The following is a 23,901-nucleotide window of genomic DNA, read 5'->3' on the forward strand; positions in this document are numbered from 1 at the left end:
CTGTTCATCGACGGGTCTGTAGTGGAACAGGTTGAGAGCTTCAAGTTCCTTGGTGTCCACATCACCAATGTCATAGACTGTTCTCTCTGCTACCGCACGGCAAGCGGTACCAGAGCGCCAAGTCTAGGTCCAAAAGGCTTCTCAACAGCTTCTACCCCCAAGCCATAAGACTCCTGAACAGCTAATCATGGCTACCCAGACTATTTGCACTGCCCCCCCACCCCCCACCCCATATTTTTACACTGCTGCTACTCTGTTAATTATTTATGCATTGTCACTAACTCTACCCACATGTACATATTCCCTCAACTAGCCGGTGCCCCCGTACTTTGACTCTGCACCGGTACCCCCCTGTATATATAACCTCCCTACTGTTATTTTATTTTACTTCTGCTCTTTTTTTCTCAACACTTTTTTGTTGTTTTATTTTACTTTTTTATAAAAAATAAATGCATTGTTGGTTAAGGGCTGTAAGTAAGCATTTCACAGTAATGTCTACACCTGTTGTATTCGGCGCATGTGGCAAATAAAATTTGATTTGATTTTAAAAAAGAGAGCTCCAAGTCTGGGACTGGCAGTTGCTCCGCGGACCAGCTCGGCTTGTTACTTTGTAATAAAATATATTTGAACTCACAAGCTCCAGTGTCTGAGAGATATCTTTGAGAAGTATTTCCACAACAAAACGTGGTTACAGAGACAGAAAAACTATATCCAGGTGAACACCTGACTGGGGAAGTAGATAAAGTGCCTCATAGCCAAAATCCCAAAGTATCCCTTTAAGAAAATAAATCCCAAAGTTTCCTTTAAGAAAATAAAAAGAACAATAACAGGAATTTCAGTGAGCTTTATTTTCGAACAAAAACAAAGGTGTCATTTCTGATTTGAACCATCTCCACAAAACAGAACCCTGGTTTAAAACACAATCTTAACTGAGGAAATTAAACAACAAAAAACAAATGAAAAAATATTTCACTTCAATTTGGTTTTGTATTTAACAACTTCTACTCCAACTGACATCGAGTTACAAAAGAAAAGTTTCATGAAACAAGTTTTCTACCCAGAACCTTGCTTGTGGATATTCTGATCGTTTTAGTATCCTAACATAAGACCTCCCCTGGGCCCCCATATCTCCAGGCCCCTCCTCCCTCATATCTCCAGGGTAGGCTAAGTGGTATCTCTTTGAGGAGCAGATTCGCCCTAACCTCTCATCTGATGACCATTTGCAAATCTATTTAAATCTATTTAATCTGTTTAATTTGATATTGAGATAGAAGACGAGAGCAGAAAGTCTGCAGACAGCCAACTAGGGTAAACGTACTGCAGTTTCAAGAGTAGTGCATTGTCTTACTTCTTTTTAAACATTTGTCAAACATTTAACAACATTTACTCCAGACAAACACTGGCAAAGACTGACAGTGACAAATTCAGTCATTTGAACAAACAGAAATACCTTTTATTATAAACAAGAGCTGTTCATACATTGTCCATACTCATTCAACTCAAAACTATGAACACTGTCCATAGTGACTGCATTAAACGGCAGGTCATTTACTGTCTTTTTGCCAAATGCTCAGAGGGATTACACAGTCATATCATTCCCCAGTTTTTTCCCCCAATTTGACCTTCAAACAGGCCAGAATAGGAGACAGTTGATTAATTTAGCCATGAGAGTCACACACAACAACACAGATCTGGTTGGAATATCTTAAAATGACCTTCACTGCAAATCTCATTCTCTGTCTACGTCTCAAATGGCTCCCTAATCCATTTGAAGTGGTCTAAAGTAGTGCACTATATAAGGAAATGGGGTGCCATTTGGACACGCTCTCGCTCTCATGAGTAGTTCTACATCTAACATGCAGTTGGTATGGAAACACTTCCTGACACACTGGGAGTTCAGCTACAGCGAAAAGCCCTATCCTTAGATTAAGATCATTCTTGTTTTTAACGTCAGTTCGATATCAGCTACCGTTATAATCACACACCCTCGCTATGATAGTTAACAGGGGAAACAGAGACAGTTTAAATTATCTTCATTTTCAGACTCTGTAAAGTTTAACCGTCATCCTCCTTTTAAGCATTAACATTTTAAAAAGCTCCGAAGTGAAGTTTCCCCTAGGTACAGATTTAGGATCAGCTTCCTCCTGACCTTAACCATTAGTGGGGAAAACGCAAAACTGACCCAGGATCAGCGTCTAGGGGCAACTCCACCCTGTATTTGATAGGAACAGAGTTTGGGCTGAGCAGAGCAGGGCCACAGTGGCGCTGAAACACAGGGTGCAGCTGTCTCCGCTGCTACCGGAGGTGAGCCGGTCCCCATACTGGCCCAGGAGCTGGAGAGCCACACCATTGGTCCAGCCAAATCCCAACTACAACACACACACACAAAGAGACAGACACAGAATCAACTAAAGAAGATGAGTTTGAAATAACTCAAAAAAAAAAAAGATTAGATGGAGATCAAGATAAGATCGATGAATATTTCCATTTTGCCATTTGAGTCATTTAGCAGACGCTCTTATCCAGAGCAACTTTCAAGATCAGATCAGATATCATAGTGTACCTGAACGATCAGATCAGATATCATAGTGTACCTGAACGATCAGATCAGATATCATAGTGTACCTGAACGATCAGATCAGATATCATAGTGTACCTGAACGTCATATTCTCCTCCGCCGCCCGGTTTCCCATCTCCGTTCACATCATACTGACAGAGAGAGAGAAACAATCCCCAGATATGTTGAGCTTTTATTAAGGCACGTGTTGAGGATATTTTGTCGTTGTGGGCTCCAGGGTGACGTTCCCCTAGGTTCAGCTTTCCCTCCCCAATCCCAACCTTAACCATCAGTTATGCTACACCCATGAACAACGTCCAGGTGAAGGAAACTTGATTTAGCCACCAAAAACTTTTTTGGGGGGGGGCAAAACAATTATCACTAGCGGGCCGGTTTTGGACCGCAGGCCGACTATTGCCAACCCTGGTCTACGGACAACGTCACCCTACACCTCATTGTGATCACACATAAGAGAAACCTCTTCTTAATCACCTTCTCAAACATGGCTTCATACTTGATGTAGGCCAGCCAGTTGGTTCTGATCCAGCTCTGAGCCAATTCAAACCCCAGCTCTCTAGCTTCCTGTGAGGGCAGACTGGACAGGCCTGATTGGAAGATAACAGAGTTAGATTATTCAGGCCTGATGCACTATATAGGGAATAGGGTGTCATTTGGGATGCAGATTCAACATGCAAGCCACATCAGGGCTAACTACAGTGAGGGGGGAAAAGTATTTGATCCCCTGCTGATTTTGTACGTTTGCCCACTGACAAAGACATGATCAGTCTATAATTTTAATGGTAGGTTTATTTGAACAGTGAGAGACAGAATAACAACAAAAAAATCCAGAAAAACACATGTCAAAAATGTTATAAATTGATTTGCATTTTAATGAGGGAAATAAGTATTTGACCCCTCTGCAAAACATGACTTAGTACTTGGTGGCAAAACCCTTGTTGGCAATAACAGAGGTCAGACGTTTCTTGTAGTTGGCCACCAGGTTTGCACACATCTCAGGAGGGATTTTGTCCCACTCCTCTTTGCAGATCTTCTCCAAGTCATTAAGGTTTCGAGGCTGACGTTTGGCAACTCGAACCTTCAGCTCCCTCCACAGATTTTCTATGGGATTAAGGTCTGGAGACTGGCTAGGCCACTCCAGGACCTTAATGTGCTTCTTCTTGAGCCACTCCTTTGTTGCCTTGGCCGTGTGTTTTGGGTCATTGTCATGCTGGAATACCCATCCACAACCCATTTTCAATGCCCTGGCTGAGGGAAGGAGGTTCTCACCCAAGATTTGACGGTACATGGCCCCGTCCATCGTCCCTTTGATGCGGTGAAGTTGTCCTGTCCCCTTAGCATAATGTTTCCACCTCCATGTTTGACGGTGGGGATGGTGTTCTTGGGGTCATAGGCAGCATTCCTCCTCCTCCAAACACGGCGAGTTGAGTTGATGCCAAAGAGCTCCATTTTGGTCTCATCTGACCACAACACTTTCACCCAGTTCTCCTCTGAATCATTCAGATGTTCATTGGCAAACTTCAGACGGCCCTGTATATGTGCTTTCTTGAGCAGGGGGACCTTGCGGGCGCTGCAGGATTTCAGTCCTTCGCGGCGTAGTGTGTTACCAATTGTTTTCTTGGTGACTATGGTCCCAGCTGCCTTGAGATCATTGACAAGATCCTCCCGTGTAGTTCTGGGCTGATTCCTCACCGTTCTCCTGATCATTGCAACTCCACGAGGTGAGATCTTGCATGGAGCCCCAGGCCGAGGGAGATTGACAGTTATTTAGTGTTTCTTCCATTTGCGAATAATCCCACCAAGCTGCTTGGCGGTGGTCTTGTAGCCCATTCCAGCCTTGTGTAGGTCTACAATCTTGTCCCTGACATCCTTGGAGAGCTCTTTGGTTTTGGCCATGGTGGAGAGTTTGGAATCTGATTGATTGATTTCTTCTGTGGACAGGTATCTTTTATACAGGTAACAAGCTGAGATTAGGAGCACTCCCTTTAAAAGTGTGCTCCTAATCTCAGCTCGCTACCTGTATAAAAGACACCTGGGAGCCAGTAATCTTTCTGATTGAGAGGGGGTCAAATACTTATTTCCCTCATTAAAATGCAAATCAATTTATAAAATTTTTGACATGTGTTTTTCTGGATTTTTTTGTTGTTATTCTGTCTCTCACTGTTCAAATAAACCTACCATTAAAATTATAGACTGATCATGTCTTTGTCAGTTGGCAAACGTACAAAATCAGCAGGGGATCAAATACTTTTTCCCCTCACTGTAGGTCCTACCTTGGATGAGCATGTGTTGCAGAGGGGGCCATGCGTTGGGGTAGTCCCACTGCTGCCCACTCTCAACCAGGGACGTAGGGACACCGTTAGGGAACGCAAGACCACCACTAGCCTAGGGAAGGATGGGAGGGAGGGAGGGAGGGAGGGAGGGATGGAAGGATGGAAGGAAACACTAACTACTGTAAATACACATTGCTACAGTAACTCAATGGGTGTGTGTATTTTTCAGTGACAAATCAATGTACATGCTCTTTCAATCAAGGTATTTCAATAGGACAATGAGCCTTGTCACACAGAGTGAGGTCTATGGACCAGCAGGCTAACTAACCTGTAGGTAGTGTAGTGCCTTCTGTCCCATTGAAGGGTGGGAGTAGCAGGCTGCCCAGATAGGGGCCAGGTTAGAGGGGTAGAATGCAGGGGAGGAGGTGTTGGTGACCAGGCTATAGTCCAACCAGACTCCCCTCTCCTCATCCCACAGGACTGTCTCTATGGCCTCTAGCCTGGCTGATACAGCCTGGTCATACCGCACTGCTGCAGCCTCATCACCTGGAACAACAAAACACATTATACTAGGGACAGGAGTTTTAGTGGACCACATGACCTGACGAGGAAAAACGCTGAGCCTATGAATACAACTAGGGCCCAGAGGTTATAACTAGGGCCCAGAGTTCATAACTAGGGCCCAGAGGTTATAACTAGGGCCCAGAGGTTATAACTAGGGCCCAGAGGTTATAACTAGGGCCCAGAGGTTATAACTAGGGCCCAGAGGCTATAACTAGGGCCCAGAGGCTATAACTAGGGCCCAGAGGCTATAACTAGGACCCAGAGGCTATAACTAGGGCCCAGAGGTTATAACTAGGGCCCAGAGGTTATAACTAGGGCCCAGAGGTTATAACTAGGGCCCAAAGGTTATAACTAGGGCCCAGAGGTTATAACTAGGGCTCAGAGGTTATAACTAGGGCCCAAAGGTTATAACTAGGGCCCAGAGGTTATAACTAGGGCCCAGAGGTTATAACTAGGGCCCAGAGGTTATAACTAGGGCTCAGAGGTTATAACTAGGGCCCAGAGGTTATAACTAGGGCCCAGAGGTTATAACTAGGACCCAGAGGTTATAACTAGGGCCCAGAGGTTATAACTAGGGCCCAGAGGTTATAACTAGGGCCCAGAGGTTATAACTAGGGCCCAGAGGTTATAACTAGGGCCCAGAGGTTATAACTAGGGCCCAGAGGTTATAACTAGGACCCAGAGGTTATAACTAGGGCCCAGAGGTTATAACTAGGGCCCAGAGGTTATAACTAGGGCCCAGAGGTTATAACTAGGGCCCAGAGGTTATAACTAGGGCCCAGAGGTTATAACTAGGGCCCAGAAGTTTATCTAGTGAGATAAGGTGGTAAAAAATCCTGCCACTAGCTAGTCAAAGGTGATAAGCGGCAAGTAGGCTTTCTCCTCACCCAGTGTCCTGTAGAAGTGAGCCAGGGTCCTCTCGTTGCGACAGAGCAGAGCGTTGAGGTCTGTAGGAAGCAACAGACTGGTTCTGGTGTCTCTCAGAGAACCGTTGTTGTTCCCCTGGCCGTCCACAAACCAGCGAGACGAGAAGTCCCACCCGGACTCTGCTCCTGAATTCAGCTCTGTCCACAGCCTCTCTGCAGCATCTGAGTACAGGGAGGGGGACGCAGGCAAAGGCTGGGACTCAAAGGGCTACACCCTATTCTATAAAGTACACCACTTTAGACCAACCCAATAGATAGTGTATCCATGATGGGAATGCGGTTTGTTCATGAAGTAGGGAACAACTTTTACCCTCTGTCAGACCTTCAGCCAGCTCTACATCATCAGTGTAGGACTCCGGTCTGGAGGAAAGGGAACACACACACACAGATACAGACACACACACACACACACACACAGACAGACACAGACAGACACACACACACAGATACAGACACACACACACACACAGACAGACACACACAGATACAGACACACACACACACACACACACACAGACACAGACAGATACACACAGATACAGACACACACGCACAGATACAGACACACACACACAGATACAGACACACACACACACACAGATACACACACACAGATACAGATACAGACACAAACACACACACACACACACACAGACACAAACACACACACACACACACAGATACAGACAAACACACACACACACACAGATACAGACACACACAAACACACACAGACACAAACACACACAGACAGACACACACACACAGATACAGACACACACACACACACACACAGATACAGACACACACACACAAATCAACTCCAAAAATACATGTATGTGGGTTGGAATTTGTGTTGTAACAGATGGACAAATAAAGTTGTGTATTTTATTGAAGGGGATGAGGATAATTTTCTGTTGTGTTCCATACCTGGGCAGAACCACCTGTACATCAAAGCGGTTGAGAACATGCTTCCTCCCGTTCACCTCAACGGCCACAGAGCGGTTCTGCATCCAGAACAGGTACTCCTGCTCCAGGGCTGGCAGAGCAGTCCTAGACAGTAGAGTAGGTTGGGATTATAATCTAGGGCTGGTAGAGCAGTCCTGCACAGTAGAGTAGGTTGGGATTATAATCCAGGGCTGGCAGAGCAGTCCTGCACAGTAGAGTAGGTTGGGATTATAATCCAGGGCTGGCAGAGCAGTCCTGCACAGTAGAGTAGGTTGGGATTATAATCTAGGGCTGGCAGAGCAGTCCTGCACAGTAGAGTAGGTTGAGATTATAATCTAGGGCTGGCAGAGCAGTCCTGCACAGTAGAGTAGGTTGGGATTATAATCCAGGGCTGGCAGAGCAGTCCTGCACAGTAGAGTAGGTTGGGATTATAATCCAGGGCTGGCAGAGCAGTCCTGCACAGTAGAGTAGGTTGGGATTATAATCCAGGGCTGGCAGAGCAGTCCTGCACAGTAGAGTAGGTTGGGATTATAATCCAGGGCTGGCAGAGCAGTCCTGCACAGTAGAGTAGGTTGGGATTATAATCCAGGGCTGGCAGAGCAGTCCTGCACAGTAGAGTAGGTTGGGATTATAATCCAGGGCTGGCAGAGCAGTCCTGCACAGTAGAGTAGGTTGGGATTATAATCCAGGGCTGGCAGAGCAGTCCTGCACAGTAGAGTAGGTTGGGATTATAATCCAGGGCTGGCAGAGCAGTCCTGCACAGTAGAGTAGGTTGGGATTATAATCCAGGGCTGGCAGAGCAGTCCTGCACAGTAGAGTAGGTTGGGATTATAATCCAGGGCTGGCAGAGCAGTCCTGCACAGTAGAGTAGGTTGGGATTATAATCCAGGGCTGGCAGAGCAGTCCTGCACAGTAGAGTAGGTTGGGATTATAATCCAGGGCTGGCAGAGCAGTCCTGCACAGTAGAGTAGGTTGGGATTATAATCCAGGGCTGGCAGAGCAGTCCTGCACAGTAGAGTAGGTTGGGATTATAATCCAGGGCTGGCAGAGCAGTCCTGCACAGTAGAGTAGGTTGGGATTATAATCCAGGGCTGGCAGAGCAGTCCTGCACAGTAGAGTAGGTTGGGATTATAATCCAGGGCTGGCAGAGCAGTCCTGCACAGTAGAGTAGGTTGGGATTATAATCCAGGGCTGGCAGAGCAGTCCTGCACAGTAGAGTAGGTTGGGATTATAATCCAGGGCTGGCAGAGCAGTCCTGCACAGTAGAGTAGGTTGGGATTATAATCCAGGGCTGGCAGAGCAGTCCTGCACAGTAGAGTAGGTTGGGATTATAATCCAGGGCTGGCAGAGCAGTCCTGCACAGTAGAGTAGGTTGGGATTATAATCCAGGGCTGGCAGAGCAGTCCTGCTCAGTAGAGTAGGTTGGGATTATAATCCAGGGCTGGCAGAGCAGTCCTGCACAGTAGAGTAGGTTGGGATTATAATCCAGGGCTGGCAGAGCAGTCCTACACAGTAGAGTAGGTTGGGATTATAATCCAGGGCTGGTAGAGCAGTCCTGCACAGTAGAGTAGGTTGGGATTATAATCCAGGGCTGGCAGAGCAGTCCTGCACAGTAGAGTAGGTTGGGATTATAATCCAGGGCTGGCAGAGCAGTCCTAGACAGTAGAGTAGGTTGGGATTATAATCCAGGGCTGGTAGAGCAGTCCTGCACAGTAGAGTAGGTTGGGATTATAATCCAGGGCTGGCAGAGCAGTCCTGCACAGTAGAGTAGGTTGGGATTATAATCCAGGGCTGGCAGAGCAGTCCTGCACAGTAGAGTAGGTTGGGATTATAATCTAGGGCTGGCAGAGCAGTCCTGCACAGTAGAGTAGGTTGAGATTATAATCTAGGGCTGGCAGAGCAGTCCTGCACAGTAGAGTAGGTTGGGATTATAATCCAGGGCTGGCAGAGCAGTCCTGCACAGTAGAGTAGGTTGGGATTATAATCTAGGGCTGGCAGAGCAGTCCTGCACAGTAGAGTAGGTTGGGATTATAATCTAGGGCTGGCAGAGCAGTCCTGCACAGTAGAGTAGGTTGGGATTATAATCCAGGGCTGGCAGAGCAGTCCTGCACAGTAGAGTAGGTTGGGATTATAATCTAGGGCTGGCAGAGCAGTCCTGCACAGTAGAGTAGGTTGGGATTATAATCCAGGGCTGGCAAAACAGTCCTAAACAGTAGAGTAGGTTGGGATTATAATCCAGGGCTGGCAGAGCAGTCCTGCACAGTAGAGTAGGTTGGGATTATAATCCAGGGCTGGCAGAGCAGTCCTGCACAGTAGAGTAGGTTGGGATTATAATCCAGGGCTGGCAGAGCAGTCCTGCACAGTAGAGTAGGTTGGGATTATAATCCAGGGCTGGCAGAGCAGTCCTGCACAGTAGAGTAGGTTGGGATTATAATCCAGGGCTGGCAGAGCAGTCCTGCACAGTAGAGTAGGTTGGGATTATAATCCAGGGCTGGCAGAGCAGTCCTGCACAGTAGAGTAGGTTGGGATTATAATCCAGGGCTGGTAGAGCAGTCCTAGACAGTAGAGTAGGTTGGGATTATAATCCAGGGCTGGCAGAGCAGTCCTGCACAGTAGAGTAGGTTGGGATTATAATCCAGGGCTGGCAGAGCAGTCCTGCACAGTAGAGTAGGTTGGGATTATAATCCAGGGCTGGCAGAGCAGTCCTGCTCAGTAGAGTAGGTTGGGATTATAATCCAGGGCTGGCAGAGCAGTCCTGCACAGTAGAGTAGGTTGGGATTATAATCCAGGGCTGGCAGAGCAGTCCTAGACAGTAGAGTAGGTTGGGATTATAATCCAGGGCTGGTAGAGCAGTCCTGCACAGTAGAGTAGGTTGGGATTATAATCCAGGGCTGGCAGAGCAGTCCTGCACAGTAGAGTAGGTTGGGATTATAATCCAGGGCTGGCAGAGCAGTCCTGCACAGTAGAGTAGGTTGGGATTATAATCTAGGGCTGGCAGAGCAGTCCTGCACAGTAGAGTAGGTTGAGATTATAATCTAGGGCTGGCAGAGCAGTCCTGCACAGTAGAGTAGGTTGGGATTATAATCCAGGGCTGGCAGAGCAGTCCTGCACAGTAGAGTAGGTTGGGATTATAATCTAGGGCTGGCAGAGCAGTCCTGCACAGTAGAGTAGGTTGGGATTATAATCTAGGGCTGGCAGAGCAGTCCTGCACAGTAGAGTAGGTTGGGATTATAATCCAGGGCTGGCAGAGCAGTCCTGCACAGTAGAGTAGGTTGGGATTATAATCTAGGGCTGGCAGAGCAGTCCTGCACAGTAGAGTAGGTTGGGATTATAATCCAGGGCTGGCAGAGCAGTCCTAGACAGTAGAGTAGGTTGGGATTATAATCCAGGGCTGGTAGAGCAGTCCTGCACAGTAGAGTAGGTTGGGATTATAATCCAGGGCTGGCAGAGCAGTCCTGCACAGTAGAGTAGGTTGGGATTATAATCCAGGGCTGGCAGAGCAGTCCTGCACAGTAGAGTAGGTTGGGATTATAATCTAGGGCTGGCAGAGCAGTCCTGCACAGTAGAGTAGGTTGAGATTATAATCTAGGGCTGGCAGAGCAGTCCTGCACAGTAGAGTAGGTTGGGATTATAATCCAGGGCTGGCAGAGCAGTCCTGCACAGTAGAGTAGGTTGGGATTATAATCTAGGGCTGGCAGAGCAGTCCTGCACAGTAGAGTAGGTTGGGATTATAATCTAGGGCTGGCAGAGCAGTCCTGCACAGTAGAGTAGGTTGGGATTATAATCCAGGGCTGGCAGAGCAGTCCTGCACAGTAGAGTAGGTTGGGATTATAATCTAGGGCTGGCAGAGCAGTCCTGCACAGTAGAGTAGGTTGGGATTATAATCTAGGGCTGGCAGAGCAGTCCTGCACAGTAGAGTAGGTTGAGATTATATAATCCAGGGCTGGCAGAGCAGTCCTGCACAGTAGAGTAGGTTGGGATTATAATCCAGGGCTGGCAGAGCAGTCCTGCACAGTAGAGTAGGTTGGGATTATAATCTAGGGCTGGCAGAGCAGTCCTGCACAGTAGAGTAGGTTGGGATTATAATCCAGGGCTGGCAGAGCAGTCCTGCACAGTAGAGTAGGTTGGGATTATAATCCAGGGCTGGCAGAGCAGTCCTGCACAGTAGAGTAGGTTGGGATTATAATCCAGGGCTGGCAGAGCAGTCCTGCACAGTAGAGTAGGTTGGGATTATAATCCAGGGCTGGCAGAGCAGTCCTGCACAGTAGAGTAGGTTGGGATTATAATCCAGGGCTGGCAGAGCAGTCCTGCACAGTAGAGTAGGTTGGGATTATAATCCAGGGCTGGCAGAGCAGTCCTAGACAGTAGAGTAGGTTGAGATTATAATCCAGGGCTGGCAGAGCAGTCCTGCACAGTAGAGTAGGTTGGGATTATAATCCAGGGCTGGCAGAGCAGTCCTGCACAGTAGAGTAGGTTGGGATTATAATCCAGGGCTGGCAGAGCAGTCCTAGACAGTAGAGTAGGTTGGGATTATAATCCAGGGCTGGCAGAGCAGTCCTGCACAGTAGAGTAGGTTGGGATTATAATCCAGGGCTGGCAGAGCAGTCCTGCACAGTAGAGTAGGTTGGGATTATAATCCAGGGCTGGCAGAGCAGTCCTAGACAGTAGAGTAGGTTGAGATTATAATCCAGGGCTGGCAGAGCAGTCCTGCACAGTAGAGTAGGTTGGGATTATAATCCAGGGCTGGCAGAGCAGTCCTGCACAGTAGAGTAGGTTGGGATTATAATCCAGGGCTGGCAGAGCAGTCCTGCACAGTAGAGTAGGTTGGGATTATAATCCAGGGCTGGCAGAGCAGTCCTAGACAGTAGAGTAGGTTGGGATTATAATCCAGGGCTGGCAGAGCAGTCCTGCACAGTAGAGTAGGTTGGGATTATAATCCAGGGCTGGCAGAGCAGTCCTAGACAGTAGAGTAGGTTGGGATTATAATCCAGGGCTGGCAGAGCAGTCCTGCACAGTAGAGTAGGTTGGGATTATAATCTAGGGCTGGTAGAGCAGTCCTAGACAGTAGAGTAGGTTGAGATTATAATCCAGGGCTGGCAGAGCAGTCCTGCACAGTAGAGTAGGTTGGGATTATAATCCAGGGCTGGCAGAGCAGTCCTGCACAGTAGAGTAGGTTGGGATTATAATCCAGGGCTGGCAGAGCAGTCCTGCACAGTAGAGTAGGTTGGGATTATAATCCAGGGCTGGCAGAGCAGTCCTGCACAGTAGAGTAGGTTGGGATTATAATCCAGGGCTGGCAGAGCAGTCCTGCACAGTAGAGTAGGTTGGGATTATAATCCAGGGCTGGCAGAGCAGTCCTGCACAGTAGAGTAGGTTGGGATTATAATCCAGGGCTGGCAGAGCAGTCCTGCACAGTAGAGTAGGTTGGGATTATAATCCAGGGCTGGCAGAGCAGTCCTGCACAGTAGAGTAGGTTGGGATTATAATCCAGGGCTGGCAGAGCAGTCCTGCACAGTAGAGTAGGTTGGGATTATAATCCAGGGCTGGCAGAGCAGTCCTGCACAGTAGAGTAGGTTGGGATTATAATCCAGGGCTGGCAGAGCAGTCCTGCACAGTAGAGTAGGTTGGGATTATAATCCAGGGCTGGCAGAGCAGTCCTGCACAGTAGAGTAGGTTGGGATTATAATCCAGGGCTGGCAGAGCAGTCCTAGACAGTAGAGTAGGTTGGGATTATAATCCAGGGCTGGCAGAGCAGTCCTAGACAGTAGAGTAGGTTGGGATTATAATCTAGGGCTGGTAGAGCAGTCCTAGACAGTAGAGTAGGTTGAGATTATAATCTAGGGCTGGCAGAGCAGTCCTGCACAGTAGAGCAGGTTGGGATTATAATCTAGGGCTGGCAGAGCAGTCCTAGACAGTAGAGTAGGTTGGGATTATAATCCAGGGCTGGCAGAGCAGTCCTAGACAGTAGAGTAGGTTGGGATTATAATCCAGGGCTGGCAGAGCAGTCCTAGACAGTAGAGTAGGTTGGGATTATAATCTAGGGCTGGCAGAGCAGTCCTAGACAGTAGAGTAGGTTGGGATTATAATCCAGGGCTGGCAGAGCAGTCCTAGACAGTAGAGTAGGTTGGGATTATAATCTAGGGCTGGTAGAGCAGTCCTAGACAGTAGAGTAGGTTGAGATTATAATCTAGGGCTGGCAGAGCAGTCCTGCACAGTAGAGCAGGTTGGGATTATAATCTAGGGCTGGTAGAGCAGTCCTAGACAGTAGAGTAGGTTGAGATTATAATCTAGGGCTGGCAGAGCAGTCCTGCACAGTAGAGTAGGTTGGGATTATAATCTAGGGCTGGTAGAGCAGTCCTAGACAGTAGAGTAGGTTGAGATTATAATCTAGGGCTGGCAGAGCAGTCCTGCACAGTAGAGTAGGTTGGGATTATAATCTAGGGCTGGTAGAGCAGTCCTAGACAGTAGAGTAGGTTGAGATTATATAATCTAGGGCTGGCAGAGCAGTCCTGCACAGTAGAGTAGGTTGGGATTATAATCTAGGGCTGGTAGAGCAGTCCTAGACAGTAGAGTAGGTTGAGATTATAATCTAGGGCTGGCAGAGCAGTCCTGCACAGTAGAGTAGGTTGGGATTATAATCTAGGGCTGGCAGAGCAGTCCTAGACAGTAGAGTAGGTTGAGATTACACTCTAGGGCTGGCAGAGCAGTCCTACAGAGTAGAGTAGGTTGAGATTACACTCTAGGGCTGGCAGAGCAGTCCTAGACAGTAGAGTAGGTTGAGATTATAATATAGGGCTGGCAGAGCAGTCCTAGACAGTAGAGTAGGTTGGGATTATAATCCAGGGCTGGCAGAGCAGTCCTGCACAGTAGAGTAGGTTGGGATTATAATCTAGGGCTGGTAGAGCAGTCCTAGACAGTAGAGTAGGTTGAGATTATAATCTAGGGCTGGCAGAGCAGTCCTGCACAGTAGAGTAGGTTGGGATTATAATCCAGGGCTGGCAGAGCAGTCCTGCACAGTAGAGTAGGTTGAGATTATAATCCAGGGCTGGCAGAGCAGTCCTAGACAGTAGAGTAGGTTGGGATTATAATCCAGGGCTGGCAGAGCAGTCCTGCACAGTAGAGTAGGTTGAGATTATAATCTAGGGCTGGCAGAGCAGTCCTACACATTATAGATACAGTTGTGATTGAACGTTAGAAGGGCCTAGAACAGCATTTGATCATTAATACCATCCAGGTACCACACCATTGTTATCCACAGGGTCCAGAGTATCCTCACCACATGGACCTGAGCAGATAGTTCTGCCAACATTTTAGAATGGACGCCATGTTAGCGCCTTTGAGCACTCCATTCATGACAAGCCCTAGTCAAACAAAATGGTGGTCAAAAAGGAATCGGTACCTGAGGAACTCTTTGTCTTTAGTGGTCTGACAGTAACTACCTGAGTAACTCTTTGTCTTTAGTGGTCTGATAGTAACTCTCCACCATGAGAGACAGGAAGGGGGGCTGACTGCGACGCTCATAGTAAACTCTGCCCCCGTTGGGGATGAAACCATATCTGGAGAGGGAGGAATTGAAAAAGAAGATCTAGATATTACAAAAAGACAGACATACTGGATCAATTCCATTCGTTTTCCATATTTCATTTGTTGTTCATTGATGACCGATAATTTTTAAATGCATTGTATCCACATTTGTGGATGTATTGTGTTTTTTTTTTTTTTTAATAGTCAAATAAATCATATCAAATCATTCAGAAAGTATGCAGACCCCTTAACTTGAAGTCCCGTGTAGCTCAGTTGGTAGAGCATGGCGTTTGCGATGCCAGGGTTGTGGGTTCGATTCCCACGGGGGGCCAGTATGAAAATGTATGCACTCACTAACTGTAAGTCGCTCTGGATAAGAGCGTCTGCTAAATGACTAAAATCTAAATTCTACATTTTGTTATGTTACAGCATTATTCTAAAATGGATTACCGTAAATAGTTTTTTTCCTCTCATCAATCTACACACAATACCCCATAATGACAAAGCAAAAACTGGTTTTTAGAAGTAAAAACAGGTTTTTAGAAATTGTATCAAATGTATTAAAAATAAAACTGAAATATCACATTTACAGAAGTATTCAGACCCTTTCCTCAGTACTTTGTTAAAGCACCTTTGGCAGCGATTACAGTCTTGAGTCGTCTTGGGTATGACGCTACAAGCTTGGCACACCTGTATTTGGGGAGTTTCTCCCATTCTTCTCTGCAGATCCTCTCAAGCTCTGTCAGGTTGGATGGGGAGTGTCGCTGCACAGCTATTTTCAGGTCTCTCCAGAGATTTTTGATCAGGTTCAAGTCTGGGCTCTGGCTGGGCCACTCAAGGACATTCAGAGACCTGTCCTGAAGCCACTCCTGCGTTGTCTTGGCTGTGTGCTTAGGGTCGTTGTCCTGTTGGAAGGTAAATCGTCGCCCCAGTCTGAGGTCCTGAGCACTCTGGAGCAGGTTTTTATCAAGGATCTCTCTGTACTTTGCTCCGTTCATCTTTCCCTCGATCCTGACTAGTCTCCCAGTCCCTGCTGCTGAAAAGCATCCCCACAGCATGACGCTGCCACCCCCATGCTTCACTGTAGGGATGGTGCCAGGTTTCCTCCAGACGTGATGCTTGGCATTCAGGCCAAAGAGTTCAATCTTGGTTTCATCAGACCAGAGAATCTTGTTTCTCATGGTCTGAGTGTCCTGTAGGTGCCTTTTGGCAAACTCCAAGCTGGCTGTCATGTGCCTTTTACTGAGGAGTGGCTTCCATGTGGCCACTCTACCATAAAGGCCTAAGGCCTCCCGAGTGATGCAGTGGTCTAAGGCGCTGCATCGCAGTGCTAGCTGTGCCACTAGAGATCCTGGTTCGAGTCCAGGCTCTGTCGCAGCCGGTCGCGACCAGGAGACCCATGGGGCGGCGCACAATTGGCCCAGCGTCGTCCAGGTTAGGGGAGGGTTTGGCCGGCAGGGATGTTCTTGTCCCATCGCGCACTAGCGACTCCTGTGGTGGGCTGGGCGCATGCACGCTGACATGGTCGCCAGGTGTACGGTGTTTCCTCTGACACGTTGGAGCGGCTGGCTTCCGGGTTAAGCGGGCATTGTGTCAAGAAGCAGTGCGGCTCGGTTGGGTTGTGTTTCGGAGGACGCTCTCAACCTTCGCCTGTCCCGAGTCCATACAGGATTTGCAGCGATGGAACAAGACTGTAACTACCAATTGGATATCACGAAATTGGGGAGAAAAAGGGACACAATTTAAATAAAATGCCTGATTGATGGAGGGCTGCAGAGGGCTGACAGGGCTCCTCTGTGGAGATGGGAGAACCTTGGTGGTTCCAAACTTCTTCCATTTAACAATGATGGAGGCCACTGTGTTCTTGAGGACCTTCAATGCTGAATAAATTTTTTGGTACCCTTCCCCAGATCTGTGCCTCGACACAATCCTGTCTCGGAGCTCTACGGACAATTCCTTCGATCTCATGGCTTGGTTTTTGCTCTGACATGCACTGTCAACTGTGGGACCTTATATAGACAGGTGTGTGCCTTTCCAAATCATGTCCAATCAATTGAATTTACCACAGGTGGACTCCAATCAAGTTGTAGAAACATCTCAAGGATGATCAATGGAAACAGGATGCACCTGAGCTCAATTTCGAGTCTCATAGCAAAGGGTCTGAATACTTAAGTAAATAAAGTTTCAGTTTTTTCTTTTTAATACATTTGCAAAAATTTCTAAACACCTGTATTTGCTTTGTCATTATGGGGTACTGTGTGTAGATTGATGAGGAAATGTTTTATTTAATCAATTTTAGAATAAGGCTGTAACGTGACAAAACGTGGAAAAAGTCAAGGGGTCTGAATACTTTCCGAATGCACTGTATATTCTCCTGGACATCTAACTACATTGCTAATGGCTGTCCCTGAGCCAACCAGAGATTCAGTAGTCTGACAGTAGGGTGTCCAGGCGCTTAATATTCATAACTTAATGGCATAACCTACCTCTGGTGGTGGTGAGCAGACATGACGGGCAGATGGACGGATGGGGAGAGACGGACAGACATGACGGGCAGATGGACAGATGGGGAGAGACGGACAGACATGACGGGCAGATGGACGGATGGAGAGAGACGGACAGACATGACGGGCAGATGGACGGATGGAGAGAGACGGACAGACATGACGGGCAGACGGACGGATGGAGAGAAACGGACAGACATGACGGGCAGACGGACGGATGGAGAGAGACGGACAGACATGACGGGCAGATGGACGGATGGAGAGAGACGGACAGACATGACGGGCAGATGGACGGATGGAGAGAGACGGACAGACATGACGGGCAGATGGACGGATGGAGAGAAACGGACAGACATGACGGGCAGACGGACGGATGGGGAGAGACGGACAGACATGACGGGCAGACGGACGGATGGAGAGAAACGGACAGACATGACGGGCAGATGGACGGATGGGGAGAGACGGACAGACATGATGGGCAGACGGACGGATGGAGAGAGACGGACAGACATGACGGGCAGACGGACGAATGGAGAGAGACGGACAGACATGACGGACAGACAGACAGACAGCAGGTGCAGCTCACCGGTTGATGAGGTGGACGAAGTTGAGGATCATCCCACGAGCGGTGTCTGTCATCTCAGATAGCAGGAGACCATTGATCACCCAGTAGGAGTCCCTGAGAGGAACAGAGAGCAGATCTGCCTCACTGTCCCTGGTAATAATACACACTGGAGGGCTCTGAGCGGTAAGATCTCTGACTGAACAGGCCTGTCTGCCCTGGGTTATATGTCTGTCTGTCTGCCCCCTGGAGTCAGACCCCTGCCCTGCCCAGTCTGTCCCCATAGAGGGTCATCAGTAGTCAGACCCCTGCCCTGTCCTGCTCTGTCTGTCTAGCCCTTTGGTAGGCCTGGATGTGGCTCTGGCTGTTACCTGCCCAGCTCAAAACCCTGGATGACTCCAAACATATAGACAATGAAATGGACAGGAGAGCACTCCAAAATGGACAGGAGAGCACTCCAAAATGGACAGGAGAGCACTCCAAAATGGACAGGAGAGCACTCCAAAATGGACAGGAGAGCACTCCAAATGGACAGGAGAGCACTCCAAATGGACAGGAGAGCACTCCAAATGGACACGTTTCAATCATTCATTTACGTACAACCCAGCAGCATCTTTTGGCCAGAAGGGTTCCTCAGCCTACCTCCCTGTGCAGCAGGCATAGGTTGAAATCCACTTCAAATTCAATACTTTCAATGTCTGCTTTAGTCTCCCTGGGGAGCCAGATGGGCTGAGTTGGACTTTTTACAACTATTCCATTAGTTCCATTGCACCAGGCAAGCTCAATCAAGCCCAGATACAGTATTTGAAATGATTTGAAATAGTATTTGAACCAAGGTCTGCTATGCAGACAGAGCAGAACAACGGAGAGCAGTCCAGACAGTGACAGCTTCACTGACCAGTAGTACAGTTCCCTGAAACGTCCTCCGGGTACGATGACAGGGTGGGGGGTGAAGATCTGAGAGTACTGTTCTGGGTGGGCCAAAACATCACCACTGATCTGGTAAACACACACAATTGATTTCACATTAGCACTGCCCCGGTACACACACACACACACATTTCATCAATGTTGACTGCCACGTCATATTTTACCAAAGTACACTACAGAAGTATCAAACCTTGAAAACACTTCGTAGAATACAAATGAATACAAAACGTATGAGGAGCCCCAGATTGGGCCACTAGGCTGTTTCATCACAGCCATGTAGATACATATGGCTGACCAGAGATGGACTGAGACTTGGGTCTTTTCTCAATTAGATTTGCTCTATCCTCCTTTTGAAAAAGGTCAAAGGTAAATCGAGGAGAGGAAAACTGGACGAAAATGTGCTTTAATGAAATGAGACACTCCTCCAATCGCACGTCATCAGGCAGGTGATGTTTACAGGGTGGAATCCAAAAATAAATGTATAAAGTCATAAACAAATGTAGCTGGTGGTGCAAGACATTTTATGGATAAAGGGAGAAGTAGCATCTCGTTTAACGTTTGCTTTTCTCCTTTGAGAAAACTATAGCTTATTTAAAAAAGGGGTTTTCCAAACTCTTCAGCAAAGGACCAGAGAGGACGAAGAGAACTCTGTCTCCTATTGGTCAATAAGAGAGAACTCCGTCTCCCATTGGTCAATAAGAGAGAACTCCGTCTCCCTCCAGCAGGTGGTGTCTTGTTGTTTCGCCCACCAAGCAAGGAGTATTTACATGGAGGTCAATGACTGTTGAATTTGGTCAACCAAAAAATGAATGTCTTATTTGCTACGTGAGGTTTATTTGATCTAATAGAAGTTTGGTAACACTTAAGTTGTTACTAGTGTACTGATATAAGTAGTACAGGTGACATCCCAGCCACAGAGAAAAAACACTTTATATTTTCTCCAGATAGCTATGCATATTCAGAGCATGAGGCTAGTAGCATTGAGTCGCTCTCCTTTCAATACAGGCGGTTGACTTCAACAACCCTCATCGAATATTCAGAAAAGGATTACAATAATGAGATGAATCCACCAATCCATTCTTGGGCGGAGAGACATGTATCTTGTCAGTGTAGCCATAATCGTTGATGAAAGTTAATGAACTAAGAAGTAGCCCAGACCCAGCTGCTATTGTACTGGTGTCTATAGGAGACACGTCTAGTTAAGTAGACCGGAAATTACCTTTTTGTAAACGGCGAGTGAACCATCTTCATTTATCCACCATCTTTGGTGTGTTCAGAAGGATGCTGAGGATGAAGACAAACAACAATGGCAGCCGTAGGCTCTTTGCAGCCAGACGTTAGTTCTTCGTAGCTCTTTGCAGCCAGACGTTAGTTCTTCGTAGCGCTTTGCAGCCAGACGTTAGTTCTTCGTAGCTCTTTGCAGCCAGACGTTAGTTCTACGTAGCTCTTTGCAGCCAGACGTTAGTTCTACATCGCTCTTTGCAGCCAGACGTTAGTTCTTCGTAGCTCTTTGCAGCCAGACGTTAGTTCTTCGTAGCTCTTTGCAGCCAGACGTTAGTTCTTCGTAGCTCTTTGCAGCCAGACGTTAGTTCTACGTAGCTCTTTGCAGCCAGACGTTAGTTCTACGTAGCTCTTTGCAGCCAGACGTTAGTTCTACGTAGCTCTTTGCAGCCAGACGTTAGTTCTTCGTAGCTCTTTGCAGCCAGACGTTAGTTCTACATCGCTCTTTGCAGCCAGACGTTAGTTCTACGTAGCTCTTTGCAGCCAGATGTTAGTTCTACGTAGCTCTTTGCAGCCAGACGTTAGTTCTACGTAGCTCTTTGCAGCCAGACGTTAGTTCTACGTAGCTCTTTGCAGCCAGACGTTAGTTCTACATTGCTCTTTGCAGCCAGACGTTAGTTCTACATAGCTCTTTGCAGCCAGACGTTAGTTCTACGTAGCTCTTTGCAGCCAGACGTTAGTTCTACGTAGCTCTTTGCAGCCAGACGTTAGTTCTACATCGCTCTTTGCAGCCAGACGTTAGTTCTACATAGTTTCCAAGGTATATCAGACCCATATCCCTCCATACAGAACACACGTCGGCTCTGCGGACAAATTCTGCTCATCAAGGAGAGACACGCATCTTGTCAGTGTATCACTCCCCTCGATTAACTTTGACCTTTTTTCAAGTGGTGGCGAGAGAGGACACAGGAAGTGAGCAAAATCGAATGAAAAAAAGGCCATAGCCATAGCCAGTGTGCATACCTTTCTCCCAAGAGACTTCCACAAATGATGCAGCTTCTCGGCCCAGCTGCGCAGTTCTGAGTCTGCTATTCTATTCAGGAACTGTGGCCTGCACACAGAACATGCCTTGTACTGGACAGAACACACTACATTTATGCATCCGAAACGGCACCCTAATCCCTGCAGAGTGCACTACTTTTAGGGAACAGAGAGCCATTTGGGATGCACAAAATATTTCACACCTCAGTTTGGTCAGGATCAATCAGAATGATTGGCTCTTTCTCACTTGTCATGCCAGTCGGGTGGGGACCATGGCTCAAACTCCGTCCCTGGTTCTTCAAAGTACTCGCGAAGGAACTCTCTCAGTGTGGAAGGCAGGACAGTTGTGTTAGGAGCTCCGTGTGTCAGGTTGTGAAACGCTGTCAGGACAATATCTGAGGGTATGAGGTGAGGTGCAGGGTTGGGGTCAATTCCATTTCAATACAGAAAATAAACAGACATTTTCACTTTACTTCCTCAATGGACTGAAATGAAATGGAATTGGCTTCTGATTAGGTGTGTGGAGAGACTTTTATATCATTCCATGGATAGGGGGGACATGATCCTAGAACAGTGCTCCTACTCAGACACTTAATGAATATGGGCCCAGGACCCCCCCCCCCTGTCCATGTCATCCGTTATATTTATTGATTTGATTTCATGCTTTTCGGTCACACAATACTTCCTTAAAGGGTTCGAAAGTCTAAAGGTTCAAACTGATCCTTTATCAGCACTCCTCCTGAGACGCTTGATACATACGGCCCAAGACCTCGCGCAAAGAAAAAGCTGACATGGGAGGCAGAAAGCCTTTGTTGGGACTGATTCCCCTACAAGACTTACCAGAGGCTGACTGATTCCCCTGCAAGACTTACCAGAGGATGACTGATTCCCCTGCAAGACTTACCAGAGGATGACTGATTCTCCTGCAAGACTTACCAGGGGCTGACTGATTCCCCTGCAAGACTTACCAGAGGATGACTGATTCCCCTGCAAGACTTACCAGAGGATGACTGATTCCCCTGCAAGACTTACCAGGGGCTGACTGATTCCCCTGCAAGACTTACCAGAAGATGACTGATTCCCCTGCAAGACTTACCAGAAGATGACTGATTCCCCTGCAAGACTTACCAGGGGCTGACTGATTCCCCTGCAAGACTTACCAGAAGATGACTGATTCCCCTGCAAGACTTACCAGAGGATGACTGATTCTCCTGCAAGACTTACCAGGGGCTGACTGATTCTCCTGCAAGACTTACCAGGGGCTGACTGATTCTCCTGCAAGACTTACCCTGTGGCTAAATGATTTCCTTACAATACCTACACTGTGGCTAAATGATTCCCTTACAAGACTTACCAGGGGCCGACTTTAGCTTCATATCCACAAAGTACTTGTCATCGTCAAACAGTTTGGCGGTCTGAACCTGCCTTAGGATGTCCCCATAACAGTAGATCTCACTGAGGAGTTAATCATTAAATACGGTTATCTGGATGACAGATAAACAATACCCATGAAATAGCATCAAACCTATATTACAGCAATAAATCTAACTTTATTTAAAGTGCATTTCAAATCCCAAACAAGTCCAATTTCTAAGGTCCATGTGTGTTAAAACCTCTTTGAATAGAGCAAATCCAACTTGACTTAAGACATTTTGCTGAGCTCCATCAGAACACATTGCATCAACCCTGAGCCATTAACACACTTCCCCAAGAACCAAAGTTCAGCTTTGAAACAGAGCAGCATGGTTCAAGATCATTCAGAATAGATTCAGAACACCCAAAAGTCAATGTAGCAAAACAATGTTACCTGTCACAAGGTGGAAGCAAGGTACACCTGTAGAGAGGACAGAGGAACAACACGAGACAGGTCCACAAACACATCACTGCTGCTAGGAACCCTGCTCTCATGTTCAGAAGGAAACTCAAAGCAAAGGGCGAGGAGCACTGGCCGTTATCTACAATTACATACAGGTCAAAGTGCATATTGTGATCGTAACACATTATCCATCCAATTGAAAGAAGGAATAACAATTAAAGCTGTCCTGTCCCAAATGGTGCAGAGTGATTAGTGCTTTTTGAGGTCGGTTCAGATTCAGTTAAATTACTAAATAATCACAGATTTTGATATTTATTTTAACATTAAAAATGCACAATGATTTATGTAGGTTGAACGCTGTAAAACAGAATAAAACAATAAGTCCCATGATGGTAGTTACTGCCCATTACTGCTCGTCACGTAACCATCATTTAATCACAACACTTTAATAAAATATTTCAGTGTACAGTGCATTAGTTTTATTTGATGAATTTATTATTTCATTCCAAGTCATCATCTCATCTCTATAGAGCTGCTGCCTGTGCTGTCTGACTAAATCACTATTTTAGTGGTTCTTCAAAGTAAATAAGGCAGACTTTAATGACTGCTGAATACCAACTATCAGTCAGTTAGATCATCACAGTTCGGGCTTGATCTAGAGAAACTGCGCATTGAGCGCACAGAAAAAAACCCAGAACGAAATGGAATTCAAATCATTGAACGTTGGTCAATTAGTTTAAAAAAAACATATACATTTCTGTTTATCGCTCAGTACCAGTTCCAAATGACACCCTATATAGTGCAGGACCCATAAGGCTCTGGTCAAAACTAGTGCACTACATGTAGGGAATAGGGTGCCATTTGGGACACAGCAATGAGTTGTGGTTAATCACTACTAGCCCTTCAAAGTAGCGTCCCTCTTAAGGCAGTGTTTACAATAACCTTTATATCATAGGTCAAGGTCAAAAGTAGCGCACTATATAGGGAATAGGGTGCATATTGGGACAACCAGTCAT

The 23,901-nt window shown here is 47.0% G+C and overlaps 1 protein-coding gene across 1 annotated transcript; it reads right to left on the bottom strand.

The window, feature by feature from the left end:
• Window positions 1-829: 829 nt before the first annotated feature.
• treh (trehalase (brush-border membrane glycoprotein)) lies at window positions 830-23,067 on the bottom strand. The gene is made up of 15 exons (XM_045212604.1): window positions 22,877-23,067; window positions 22,424-22,524; window positions 21,317-21,464; window positions 21,052-21,139; window positions 18,776-18,876; window positions 17,902-17,994; window positions 14,727-14,843; window positions 7,270-7,392; window positions 6,650-6,699; window positions 6,301-6,501; window positions 5,178-5,395; window positions 4,850-4,961; window positions 3,051-3,163; window positions 2,657-2,710; window positions 830-2,369 (listed from the first exon to the last, which is right to left on the bottom strand). Exons 1-15 carry the CDS (start codon window positions 23,050-23,052, stop codon window positions 2,196-2,198), a joined length of 1,869 nt encoding a protein of 622 aa, XP_045068539.1. The 5' UTR covers window positions 23,053-23,067; the 3' UTR covers window positions 830-2,195.
• Between the last annotated feature and the right edge of the window lie 834 nt (window positions 23,068-23,901).

Source organism: Coregonus clupeaformis, unplaced genomic scaffold (genome assembly GCF_020615455.1).
Source record: "Coregonus clupeaformis isolate EN_2021a unplaced genomic scaffold, ASM2061545v1 scaf0029, whole genome shotgun sequence".
Taxonomy (NCBI): Eukaryota; Metazoa; Chordata; class Actinopteri; order Salmoniformes; family Salmonidae; genus Coregonus; species Coregonus clupeaformis.